The sequence below is a fragment of the Phyllostomus hastatus genome, unplaced genomic scaffold (genome assembly GCF_019186645.2).
Source record: "Phyllostomus hastatus isolate PE091 unplaced genomic scaffold, TTU_PhHast_1.1 phas_scaffold_1674, whole genome shotgun sequence".
NCBI classification, from domain to species: domain Eukaryota; kingdom Metazoa; phylum Chordata; class Mammalia; order Chiroptera; family Phyllostomidae; genus Phyllostomus; species Phyllostomus hastatus.
Window position 1 is genome coordinate 6,129,837 of NW_025334011.1, and position 13,513 is coordinate 6,143,349.

The 13,513-nt window shown below is 42.5% G+C and overlaps 1 protein-coding gene across 5 annotated transcripts in view; it reads left to right on the forward strand.

The window, feature by feature from the left end:
* FRAS1 (Fraser extracellular matrix complex subunit 1) overlaps nt 1–13,513 on the forward strand; it is a 428,720-nt gene that overhangs the window by 208,282 nt on the left and 206,925 nt on the right. For 4 of the 5 annotated variants that reach the window (XM_045857864.1, XM_045857867.1, XM_045857865.1 and 1 more), the window contains exon 15: nt 6,859–7,002. The exons of the other annotated variant lie outside the window; for it this stretch is intronic. In XM_045857864.1, coding sequence (XP_045713820.1) covers nt 6,859–7,002 — 144 coding nt within the window. The remainder of the gene's footprint in view (nt 1–6,858; nt 7,003–13,513) is intronic. 5 annotated transcript variants of the gene reach the window in all.

A 13,513-nucleotide genomic window follows, 5' to 3' on the forward strand; every position in this document is an offset into this window, starting at 1 on the left:
CCCATGACCTATTCCCACTTTCCTTCTCCCTTGCTGCACCCCACTTAAGTAACTAATTCAATTAAATGTGTATTTTATGTATCTGTGTTTTCTTATTGCTTTGTGTGCATATATTTTAAATATTCATAAGTATTACTAGATGGAGATTTAATTCCCTTTCATTTTTATTTAAAAAAACTTTATTTTTGTTGAACAGTTTTAGGTTCACAGCAAAATTTAATGGAAAATGGAGATTTCCCACATTCCCCCTGCCCCTGATGTGTGCATGCAGCCCCCACCAAAAGGGCACATTTGTTACAGTCAGTGGACCTTGCTTTTACTTTGTTTTTTCCCTCTCACAGCACTATTTCTAAGATAAATATGTATTGTTATATGTACATCTAATCCACTGCACCATGAGGGAGAAGCTTTTTAAAATGTGTTTATATTTTTTCTACTATAAACTCCCTTAAGTCCATATGGGTTTTCAGAACATGTGGAGACCAGGCATGCCTGTAGCAGGGTGAAAGGCGTCAGTGGGTACAGGGAGGCAGGTGGAGGGCAGAGACCCAGCCTGATAGGGAACCAAAGAAAATTGGAGTGAACGGATCAAAAGTTATGATTACTCAGATGAGCTTCTTCTTTTAAATGTGCCTGGCATTTGCACTTCCTCAGCAAATAGCCTCAGCCACATGCGGGGCTGTGGTCGGGGAGGGGAGAGCAGTCTGCCCGGCACCGGGGCTGCTTCAGGAGCTTCACCGGTCTGTGGCCGATGTTCTGTGGAGACTGCAAGGGAAGAGCTTTAGAGTGGGAGATCTTTGGAAAGTCTGGAGCCCCTTTTTGTAACTGCTGAATCCATGAGGGCTCTATCACTTCCTTTTACTCCCTTTCAAAGTCAGCCTACCCTTCCCATAGTCTTCTATGTCCTCTTCTGTCTGCATTACACTTCAATTTGTTCTCTTTAGAGTTACTTTGCTTTTGATGCCAGTGCAAACAAAATTTGCTCTATGTCCCAAGGTATGTTACACATATGAATACATACAATATTCTCTTCTTTCTCAAATATGTCACCTCATCATATCCCCATGAATTAGGTACAGCAAATACAGTTGACCCTTGGATAACATGGGCTTGAACTGAGCAAGTCCACTTACATGCAGATTTTTTTTTCAATGAATACACAGTTGACCCTCCATATCCCTGGTGGTTGTATCCACAGATTCAACCCAGCATGAATTGAGGATAGTATTTTCAATCTGTGGTTAGGAATCCAAGGATGCAAGGGGCTGACTGTATGCAGTGATCTGCACCATTTTATGCAGGGGACTTGAGCACTCTCAGAGATTGATACCTGCGGGGGTCTTGGAGCCAGTTTCCTGCAGATACCAAAAGATGACTTAAGTTTTAGGGGAGTCAAAAGTTATACACAGGTTTTTGACTGTTGTGGGGGTTGGAGCTCCTAACTGCCACATTGTTCAAGGGTCAACTGTATTGCTACCCTTGCTTTGCAGGTTAGGAAAGCGAGGAACAGTGAAGTTGAGGTTAGGATAGAAACATCCTACCAGAGCTTCTTACAGGAAATTTACCTGCTGTCTCCTACTAATACTTTAAAACTTGGCAAGTGCTTCCCAGTCATTTGTGAGAAGAGAAGGAAAGCAAACAGTTGCCACAACATGGACAAGGAACAGACTGAAAGGATTTGACCTGTGTGTGGCATATCTGTTTGTGCCTGGAATTTGGGCTGATTCTGTGGAGTTACAAGTGAAACTTCGTGGCTGTTTGGAAGTCTGAACTCTGCAGCCTCACTGATGATTGCCAGAAAAGGGTTGCCAATCATGTATGCCAATTCCCTGGTAAGGGAAGAGAAACTCACTCGGAAAGATCTTGGAAGAAATGAGGAATCCAGGCTGCTTCTCCTGAGAGGAAGTCTCAACTGCTCCTGGGTCTCTATAGCTACTGCCTAGGTCTGGGAAGCCTTCCTGGAAAATAAGTTGTCAGTAGGAAGTACGTGTTTCAACACTTGCTGAGAAAGGCTGCATTTTATGCTTAGGGAAGCACAGGTTAAAAAAAAATTAAGCAATCTTCTAATTCATAATTATCAAGTACAAAAAGAGTTTCTTATTTTTAAGTAGGGTTTCAATATACAGTTGTGAAAAGAAAAGTAATTCATTCCTTTTCGTTCTGAAATGAATTGCTCAGCAAGCCAACACACGTCTTGTTATGCTCCGGCAAAGTCCAGGGCTCTCCCGACTAAATTACTGACTGCATGTGAGTTAGGAAGATAGCTTTCCCTTATTCTTCCTCTTTTTAAATCTATTGCCACAATTTTCACAATGTATAATTCAAATCCTGGGTGATCTGAAATATATTACTAAGAGAAATTATGGTGAAAATTCAACGAGTGACCTTTTATTTTTCATAATAAGCCAAATGTAATAGAAGTCACATATAAAATGAGTCTGCAAGAAGAGATTATCAGCAGTAGCATATGTTCAGTTAGAAATTAAAAATCAATTGCAGAACACAGTGGGAGTATGTCATAAGAAATGACAGCTCAAAGAAAAAAAAAAGGAAAGGAAAGAAAGAAATGACAGCTCAGCATAGTCCCAGGTTGAAATGAAAACTTCTTCTGCTGTCCCACCCAGCCACAGAACATGGTTTTTGTCTGATATGGAAAAAGGAGAAGGCCCAGCATCACATTTGGTTACTCAGTGTGAATGCTACATAAGTATCTGTCATCATAAGCAGATCTGAACTCCACCATTTATTGGGTAAACTTTATAGCCTCAAGTGTATCTATCTTAAGTTGTCATATCTTCAGACTATGACCTTATGGTTACAACTCACCATGCAGATGTTTCCATGTAGAAGGTAACTGATAGGATGAATTTTCCGTAGCCAGTAAAAACAATGGCCATGCATTCATTTCACATGCACTTAATAACTACTGACTGTGCACCAGGCGTTGATCTGGACCCTGGAGTTTTGGATCACTGAAACATGGCCCCTGTTTTGAAGGATATTACATTCCATTGAAGGGGATTGATTTGTAGCTGAGTATTTGGTATAGGAGGGTAAATAGCATAAGGGAGGCATGTACAAAGTGCTGCAGGAAGATAAAGGGAGGAGCAACCACTTTTGTTTCAGCAAAGCTTCCCAGAAATAGTGGCAACTTAGGAGGCTTCCAGGGTATAAACAGGATTCCAGGGACCAGGGAGGGAGCCAGAGGTGTTGCTGGCTGGCTGAATCCTGTATGGGGCATCCGGAACCCACAGTAGACAGATGGCATGCTTAGGGTTCCCAGTGTCATAGAACTGGCCAGCATGAGGAAGGCCACAGAAGACAGGTCTGAAAAGGTAAGTAGGGCCCCATTTGTGATGGGCCCGACTGTCATTCCTGAGTCCATAGCCTCTGTCCTGCTTATTCTTTAGCTCCTGTTCTGGTTGACAATGCCAGAGGTAATATTAAAAATATTAAATAAACAGTACGGCACAAACTGGATCAGTCAGAAGGAGAGCAGGGGGACCTGAGACCCTCTCCTGTGCTAGACCTTTCAGTTACTGAGGCATGGTGTCTGCCAAGTTGCCAGGGATGAAGCTGGAATGTCGTAAAGAGGGCAGGACAATGGCCATTTACCAACCAGTTTGGAAGTTTTCATACTGTGAACAGCCAGTGCAGCTGAGTGTCTATGCCACCACCAGCCAGTCCTCGAAGAGAGCTGGTTGCACTTTAATTTCTCATCTCTGCTTCACCCCTTGGGTAAAGATGATTTCATGCTTTATAGATGTCTTAATTACCCTCTTCTCTCCCCACTGCAGAGTAAACTGTTTAAAAAGAAAATCGGTCAATTCTACTGTCCTGATTAAAACTCTTACATAAGGATGAAGTTTAAGGTCCTTACTCAGTCCTGCCTGACACTTGTGGTCTGGCCCCTGTTGCCTGCAGCATCATTTCCCATCATCCTCTTGGGCACACACTCCCAGAGCACTTTGTACAATGCCACTAGTGCAGTGCACTCAAGTGAGGGCATGGTTTAAACATTTCCTCTGGCAGATGTTAGGAAACGTGGCTCACCTGTGCCTAGCTGAGGAGGTACCACCAGCTTGCACAGCACCTTGCGTATAGTAGGTGCTTCTGAACATTGATAGATCAACCCGGCGTACCTTCTTGTACATGAAGTTGGGCTTGTTGTTGTTCATTTGTTTAGGTAATGACTTTATATCAATTCCTAAGTCGGTGAGACAGAGGCATGAACAGTGTTAGACATTTCAGGTGATGACTGTAGCCATTAATTGAAGGGTAGCTGAGTAAATAAATGACAGATTTCATGTGTGTTGATGAAGGTATAATTTTTTTACTGGGATCTTTGCATTCACATCTTTATTTATATTGTGGCATGTGTAGGTTATCCTAATATGAACGGTATTCGTGTGTACCACTTACAACTAAGGTATGAGATACAAATGAAGGAACTCAAGAGATGTTTGTAATGGTGCAGAGTTGACAAAATAGAAATGGGCTCTGCCCCCAGGAAGCTTATGGTCTCACAAGGAAACCAGATAATGAATAACTAAACTTTTATTTCCGCTTCCATCTGCTATCGCTCTCTCTTACCTGGGCCATAGCACAGATGCCACACTGGCCTCCCTACCTGCATGCCAGTTCCTAAACCCTCACCACGTGGTAACGAGGGAGAGCTCTTAAAAATCTAAATCAGAGCTTGTGTCTGTTGTGGCAATTTTCAACCGGTGGGCCGCAAGAATTTTTAAAACATGCAACACCTATTTTATCAGGGGCACAGACCTTTTTTCCCTTAGATTGTCAAGTGACAAAAATGAAAACAAGCAACACAACGATAGCTGTCCAATGTGAATGAATTAGAATTACACCTATTTTTTGTCAGATCAACAAAAATATATTATATATTTTTTGGTGTGCCACAGAATTTTAGTAATTAGTTTATGCATGCTATGGGTTGAAAAAGGTTGAACATCGTTGATCTGCCCTGCATAAACCTGTCCGTGACTTCACATTGGAATTAGGATAAAATTCTGTTTTTTTTTCCATGATCTCCACAGCCAGGTTTGATTGGGTCTCTGCCTCGTCCCCAGTAATGACCCAAACCACTCTGCCTCGCGCTGCCCCACTCCTGCCAGTACCAGCTGCAGCCATGAGGACAGCCTTTGGTCCCTGAACACCCAGTTCCCTCCCTTCTCAAGAACTTGTGTTGTTCTTTGCTCTTCTCATGGCTGGCTGCTTCTCATCCTTTAGATCTACCAAAGCTGGTCCTTTCCACCACTGCCACTGTTACTCTTTTTTTTTAATCATCACCCAAGGAATATTTATTGATTTGAGAGAGAGAGAGGGAGACATCAATCTGAGAGAGAAACATCAATCAGTTGCTTCCCATATGTGCCCCAACAGGGAATTGAACCCACAACCTAGGTATGTGCCCTGACTAGGATTGAATCTGTAACCGTTTGGTGCATGGGATGATGCTCCAACCAACTGAGTCACTCACTTGGCCAAGGCACCACTTTTATTCTTTATCAAAGAGCTCTTCTAACACTTAACACAATTTGTAATTTTCTTTAAATTTGTTGGGGAGAAGAGTCTGAAATTAAGGCTTTCCTGTGCAGTTTAGAACAGAGAGGAGAGGACTGGATCTGAAGATTTGCGATGTAGGTATCCTTTCTTCTAATTCTAAAGGGATGCTCAATTAAATTACTGAAGGAAAATCCCCAACTCACTTGCAATCTGCAAAGGCATTTTTCTACCCATTTTGGTCAGTCTGAGTATGTTTGCAAAACAGATTGTGTTCCATTGTGAAGCAAACATTTTGAAAATTGGGATGTGTTAACAAAAGCAAAGGTGGGGTTAGCTATACAGAGAGTTAAGTCTGAATATACTCATTCAGAATTAGGCCTCTCTTTACAGATTTGCTACGGTAAAGGGCAAGCCAAAAGAGTAATAAAAAATTAAATGCTGGAACAGGTGGAATTTTGTAATCTTAAAGGAACAATTTTGGTTTAGGAACAATGAAACCTAAAGACTAAGGGAAAGGCAGGCTCTGTGAATCCTCAAGATGCATGTTTAAAGATTTTTATTTATTTATTTTTAGAGAGGGGAAGGAAGGGAGAAAGACAAGGAAAGAAACATCAATGTGTGGTTGCCTCTCACCTGTCCCCTGCTGAGGACCTTGCCTGCACCCCAAGCATGTGCCCTGACTGGGAATCAAACCGGAGACCCTTTGATTCACAGGCTGGTACTCAGTCCACTGAGTCACACCAGCCAGGACAAGATACATGTTTAGAGCAGATGCTACTGGGGGTAACTGGAGACAAGGGAGATTGAAAGACGTGAGAGTGGACTGAGGAGGGTATGGTGAAGGAGAGGGAAAGGAGAGAGATCGAAAAGGAGGGAAAAAGCAATTCAATCAGGCGGAACCATGTCCTTCAAGGTCTAATCAATGACTAGAAGACACGGTATCCTTCCTTAGCTGATTCTTGATGGTGCTGGAGACAGGCGTGGTTTCCCTGTTGGCACCGTTGTATGGTTGTAAGGGTAATGTGATGGAGCACCATCTGAGCTTCTTAGACAGATCATCTTTGTCTAGAACATTATGGTTTCCTTCTGTGTGATTTCCAATGTTCAAAAGCTCCTGATTTCCTGTTTCATTTTTTTTAGCAGTAATTTATTGAAATTGTACTTCTAGCCAATAGAAATAGATTGGAGGGTCTCCTGGGGTGTACATATATGCATAGTGGTTTAGGAATGAAGGACCCAACATCCTCCTTATAAATTTCAAAACTTTTCCAGGCAAAACTGACCAGTCCTTTCTACTGTAGATGGTTCACTGATGTTGCTGTTTACCTGCAGCCTGCCACGAGTCCTGTGCGGCCTGCTGGGGTCCCCTGGAGAAGCAGTGCCTGGCCTGCAGAGACCCCCTCCAAGTGCTGAGGGAGGGTGGCTGTGAGAGCAGCTGTGGTGACGGCTTTTACAACAAGCAGGGGACCTGCAGGGGTAGGTGCCAGACTTTGCATGCCAGAGTGTCTTCCTCTTCCAGCATCTCGTGTTTAAGTCCAACCATAGCATCAATAACCAATGTTTCTTTTACTCAACAAGTGTGCAAATAGCTGTTGGCATTGCTGGTGTTTTAGTAGTTTACAAAACATGCTTTTTTCACATGGGGAGATCTCCTTCAATACCTCCCTCCCCACCCCCACCCCTGCAACTTGTTTCAGCCTTGCTCTGCAGAGGAAGGCAGTGAGAACCGGGCTGCTTGCTTCAGACCCACAGCTGTATGGACAGGAGCAGGACATCCTTTCTCCAAATCCCAAACCCTCCATCCGCCCCAGACTGCCTTCCTGATATCGTGGAGACAAAAACACTTGGAGGCCGGCCAAGGGCAGTCCCTCCTGCCTTTGTTTTTGGTGCCACTGATTTAAAAAGCTGAAGCAGTTCTTGTCTATTCTACCTTCAACACCCCTTGCATAACAATAGATATTAGCCCATCTTCTGGAGTCCCTTGTGCCAGGCACTATTTCAAGTGTGTTATAAACATTAACCCATTGAGAAGCAGGGAAGTATGTGGGAAAAACATGACTTTGGGCAAGTTACTTCATCTCCCCACACGTCACTTTCCCATTTATAAAATGGGGATAATAGTAGCACCTGTGGTAAGCAGAATAATGGCCCCTCAAAGATGTCCACATCCTAATTACCATAATTTGTGACAAGGATCTTGAGATGGGAGATTATCCTGGGTTCCCCGGCTGGGCCAGCTTCATCACAAAGGTCTTTATTTGAGGAAGGCTTGAGGGTGGGAGTCAGAAAAGAAGATCTGAGATGGAAGCAGAGGTCCCAGCCACGGCAGGGAGGGCCTATGAGTCAGCAGGAAACTTGGAGAACCTGGCAAAGAGGAGGCAATGGATCCCTCCCCAACCCCCATGAGCCCCCAGAAGGAATGCAGCTCTGCTAACACCTTGATTTTAGGACTTCTGATCTCCAGAGCTATGATAACTTTGTGTTTTAAACTACTGAGTTCGTGGTAATGTGTTACAGCAGCAATGGGAAACTAATACACACCCAACTCAGAAGGCTGTTGAGAGGATTGAGTTAATATAAACCAGGCATTTAGCACTGTGCCGGGCACAGTAGGCACTGCGTGTTTGATGTTTAATCCTCGCAACAATTTTATGAGGTGGTTATTATCAGCATCCCCATTTTCCCGATGAGGAAGAAAACCTGCCTACGATCACACAGCTAGTAAAGGGTAGGGTTGGGCAGAGGCCTTGGTCTCTGGCTCTGGACTTTAACCACCTCTTAACCATCCACTGCTCACTACAGTGTGATGCTCCCTCCTGCACCTCTACCTGACTGTCTCTCTCTCCCTTTTCTATTTTCCTTTTCCCCTTTTCTCCTCTCCTCCTTCCTCCTTTCAGTCTTGAGATCATTCGGCTGCCCCTGCAGACATTGCCAAATGGACAGGTGCCACCTGACAGTGAACAATTGAGTTTGCTGTGCTGGTCGTGCTGATAAAAAAGGCCAATAGCAGCAACGAGATGATCTTTGGGAGCTGCCAAATCCACTTGCCTTAGGGAAGAGAGATAGCTCTTAGCAGCTGCTTGCTTAAAGCTGTGCAGACATTCATCAGCCTCACTGGTGTGAAAAATCTCATTTGATTTGGGTGAGTCACAGGTGGCTGTTGTGTGGATTTGGGAGAGCACGAGGAAGGAAAGGCCGGGCCACCATTAGCCTGAGCATTTTCATCTTTTTCTGCCAGCATCACTCCCCTGCTCGATTACACCAGATGTGTTCTGTAAAGGTCGGTAGATATCAAATTTGCACTAATCCAAAGGCCTGAAAGTATTTACTCCTTAATTCCCCAAGGAGGTTGTCTACTGTCACTGACAAGGAGCCCTCACATTAACCTGCTACTGAGAAATATTATCTGGATTGAGAAAGCAACTTGTGCTGGTGAAGCATTCATTTAAAAGGAGAGCCCGGAGGTGATGAGGGGTGGGACTATACCTGAGATGTCAGAGATGGAGTGAAAAAACATGGGGGGTTGGAAGAATTAATAAAAGAGGACTGCCTAACGGGTGTGTTAGGGAGAAGATATACATCTGAGGTTCTTTATATACATTTTGAAATAAGGCATCAGAAAGAAACCTTCCAGATGAGATTGGGTGTGCTCAGGATGGTATGGCCATAGACAGAAAGAAACCTTCCAAACAGCAGGATGAGCCATTGCTGATAGTCAGCCGATCAACCGATCAAGCAGTTGCTGTATGCCTGCTCTAGCTGTTGCTTGGCACGATGCGAGACTTGGTGATGCCACTGGCATTGGCCAACATGCCTTTTGATAGACAAGACTGAAGTTGACACTTTTCATAAAATTGTTAGAGCTCTCTAAATTTTTATCAAATACCTTTGGAAATATTCAAATAATATTTCCTAAACAAGGGTGAACCAAGTCACTGATTGGTATCGGAATGTTAATTAAGATGTCTGATGCTGATAATGCTGACTCATTTCCAATTCAGATTAGTGCTATTCAAGATAAAGACCTGCTTGTGTTGGTTTAATAATTTATAGCCAAGCAGCCCATATCTACAGAAATCTCAAAGTCAAGTGCTGAAAAAAATCCAGAATAACCTGTTGTAAACCATGGTATGCCCTGGTTGAAAGAATTTACAGTAACCGAGTTCATCTGTGGTACGTGCTTTGAGTTTTATAAATGTTAGATGTAAAGGGTGAGGAAATTCAAAGGACGCCTCATTCTGTACTCACTTAAGTACTTGTGCTATCAAGGAGGCTTTCCCAACTCGAGCTAATACCATATGGTATTATCACTCGAGCTAATACCATAAATCAAAGCAAGTTCAGAGGTGTCTGCTAACCATTCTCTCCTTACTTCTGTCTTTTCTTCCTTTTATCCTCATTTCCCTTCTTCACCTAGGCAACTATTTTATTTTTTAAAAGTCTGTTTGTTTTTATAGGGTAATATAAAGTGGGTATTGTCATTTGGAGTATAGCTGACTCTCAAACAACACGGATTTGAACTATGTGGGTTCACATATATATGGATTTTAAAAAAATAAATAACTGTAGTGTTTTTAGTCTATGGCTGGGAGTCAGCAGACACGGAGAACTGACTGTATACATTGATCTACACCAGTGAATATAAGGAACCTGAATGTCTGTGGATTTTGGTATCTGTGGGGGTCCTGGGACCAGTTCCCCACAGATACTGAGGGTAGTTGAGGTTAGTTTTTAGGGAGTCAGAAATTATATGAGGATTTTTGACTGCAGGGGTGATTGGCACCCTAACTAGGACTCCTCTGTACATATGTGTTTAATTATATCATGTTATCAAAGTCATGTTGTTCTCTTCTTTTTTTCCTCAGCATTATTTTTTAAAGTTCATCCGTGTTGCTGTATAATCTAGCCCTTCACTTCTTGCTGCTGCACAGTCCTCCCTGGCCTCCATCCACATAGCTCAGGCATCCAGTCTCCCAGCAACAGACTCCTTGGGAGACTCCCTTCCTTCTATCTGTGTGCCATCACTAGAAAGCACGAGGGAAGAGCCTTGAACTTGTACCTTTATGAACCATGTGGGAGGTTCCCTGGGATGGATAATCTAGGAGCAGAATTGTTGGTTTCTTGACTTTGCATATTCTCTACTTGACTGAGTAGTGCAAGGTAGCTCCCCAGCATCGACACTCCAGAGCATGAGGGCTCTCTCATTTCCGCATCCTTGCACCGTTTGGCATTATCAAGCTCGAGGATTTTCTCTGGTCAATAGGTATACAGGGACATCCAATTTTAATTTGAGTTCTTCTGATTACTGAGTTTGAAAATGTCTTCAACTTCTTTTGGACTTTTGTATTTCCTCTTCTATATATTGCTTTTTAATGTGTTTTTTTTTCCTGTTTTTATTGGCCTTGCCGCCTTCTGATTGTTGATTTTATGGAGTCCCTTGTCTGTTATAGGTATTAACTCTTGTCAATCTCAAATATGCAAATGTTTCCTTTGGAATTTTATTATGGTACCCTGAGTTGAACAGACTTTTTAATACATCATTTTTTACTTTAACATTTCAATTTTGACTTTTAAAAAATTCTGCTCATTTTGAACTTGAATTATGTTTTTCTGCCCAAGTTCATGAAAAATTATTCTATATTTTCTTCTATTAATGTGATCATTTTATCTTAACTTAGGTTGTTGAACTATCTGGAACCCACTTACAGATATGGGCTAAAGTATGGATCCAGTTTTATTTTTCTTCATTTCATGATGCAGTTTTCCCAAGCCATTTAGTAATTCAATCTAACCTTCTTTGTTGATCTTTATTGTATCACTCCATTAAATTCCTGTATGCACATAGGTCTGTCTCTGAGGTATTCCAGTAATCTAAATTTCTGTTCTTATTCCCTCTCACATTGTTTTGTTTTGTGTTTTCATTAATTTCTATAGCTTTGCAGTATGTCTCAATATCTGGCTGGGTAAATTTTCCCTTTCTTTCCTCTTTATTTTCAAAGTTGACTTAATTATTCATAGGCTTTAGAATTATTATTCAGTTCCTAATGAAATACAACTGGAATTTTTATTGCTACTGTATTGAAGTTATAGACTAGTTTGAGAAAAAAATGATATCTTCCTAATAATTTTATTTACATTTACAAATTAAACTCTTAAGTATGGCATTAGGTGTGTCTTAAAGTGTTGGACTTTTAATTTTTTTATTGTTGGCCAATTCTAAATTTTAAGAAATTTCTGCTATTCTTTATTTCTGGGGATACCCTCTTAGCTTAAAGATTGTTCAGTTCTGTTGAGATGTCAGTTCCAGAATTGTAAACTTCTGAAGTTGTTATGGGAGGTGGGAGGAAAGGTGCTTTTCAGATTTATATTTGCTTCTTTGTTCCAGTTATGAGTTGAGGGGGTGGTTTCCTCTTTCTCTGATATGAAGATCGTTGCCACTGACCATTTACTGAACATCATCCTGCCTCACGTGTTTGCTCCTAGAGAGATGTGAATCCTCTAGGGACATGAATCCTCTAGGATGCAGGATGCAACATGTGTCCCTATCACCTGCATCGTTTTCCCCAAGTTCTTGAAATGTTTTTCAGAAGCTAGCATGGTGTAGGTAGATTAAGAGAATAGAAGAATAGATCTCAGCATTGACTTTCTGCTGGTGAGAAGGTTTGTTTGGTTTGGATTTAAAGCATTTAGCCAGTGAACACTGAGTAGACTTACCTGCACAGACTTACCTGCAGCTGCACTCACTCCACCTCCCTACTCCCACTCAGAAGAGGTGGCCTTCCTCTGGTCTGTCCAAGGCTAATCGCTCCTTCTGTACTTTTGAATGTACATCCCCCTTCTCTCCTAGGTATTCTTTGCACAATTATTTAAACTCTTCTTGCCTTGAGCTTTTACAATATTGGAGAAACAAAATATTCTCTTAGCCTTTTAATTATTTCTGTCTCTGTCCCCATCCGTTCACAGCCAGGAGCCTTTTAAGGAGCAGTCAATAATTGTGACCTTCACTTTCATTCTAATGACCCCACTTGAATGGCTGTGGCACAGCTTGCCCACATCTCAATTTCTAGGTGCAGTGAGTCATGGTCAGACTTTAGCTGTCCTTTCTGCACTTGTAATGACTCCCTTCTTGAAACCCTTTCCTCCCTTGGCTTCTCAGCCATCACACTCCTGTTTTCTCTTCTACCTTTGTATTATTTCTTCTTGGTCACTTTTGCTAGTTGTTTCTTTTTTCCATTAAATATCGGCGCTCTCTGATCCTTGATCTCTTCTGTCTTATTTTTCATGCTTTTCCTGAGTAAATAAACTATTTTTGATTTCAACAATCACCTATATGTGATGACCCCCAGGCCTCTCCCCTGAACTCCAGAGCAATAAATCAGGCAGTTTACTGGACTGTACCTATCCCAAACCATGCCCAGGAGAATCCCCCACACCTACTCCCCTTCTTGCATTCTTTGAGTGGCATCACTCATCCCCCAAGCCAGACCCCCAGAATCCATCTGAGACACTTTCTCCTACACAGGTCTCAAATCTATTGTCTCCTCCACAAGCCCGATTCAGCCCCTGACCATCTTGTCCTGTGAGCTTTGCCATAGTCTTCCAGCTAGACCGCCAGCTCTCCTGCTTTGCCTCTTCAAACTTCCCCCCCAAATGGAAGCCAAAGGAATCTTTCTTACATCCAACGTGGTGATGTGATGTTTCTGTTGTGATGAAAACTTGGCAGGGGCTCCTGCTGCCTTCTTTTCACCCAACGAGAGTCTAGACGGTAGAGTCTGGCATACAGGTTTATATGATTTGTTCCTGCCCACCGTTCTAGCTGAATGGAGCTGCCTTGTCCCTGGAGAGCCCAAGCTTTGCCAGGCCCTGGACCTTTCCTTGCCTCACAGCTTAGGTCAGAGGTCCATTCCTATTAGCTAAGCATGTTCTGACTCACTTCCCAAGACAGTGTTTAAGGGCTACTGTTAAATGAATTCTTTCTTGACCTTTC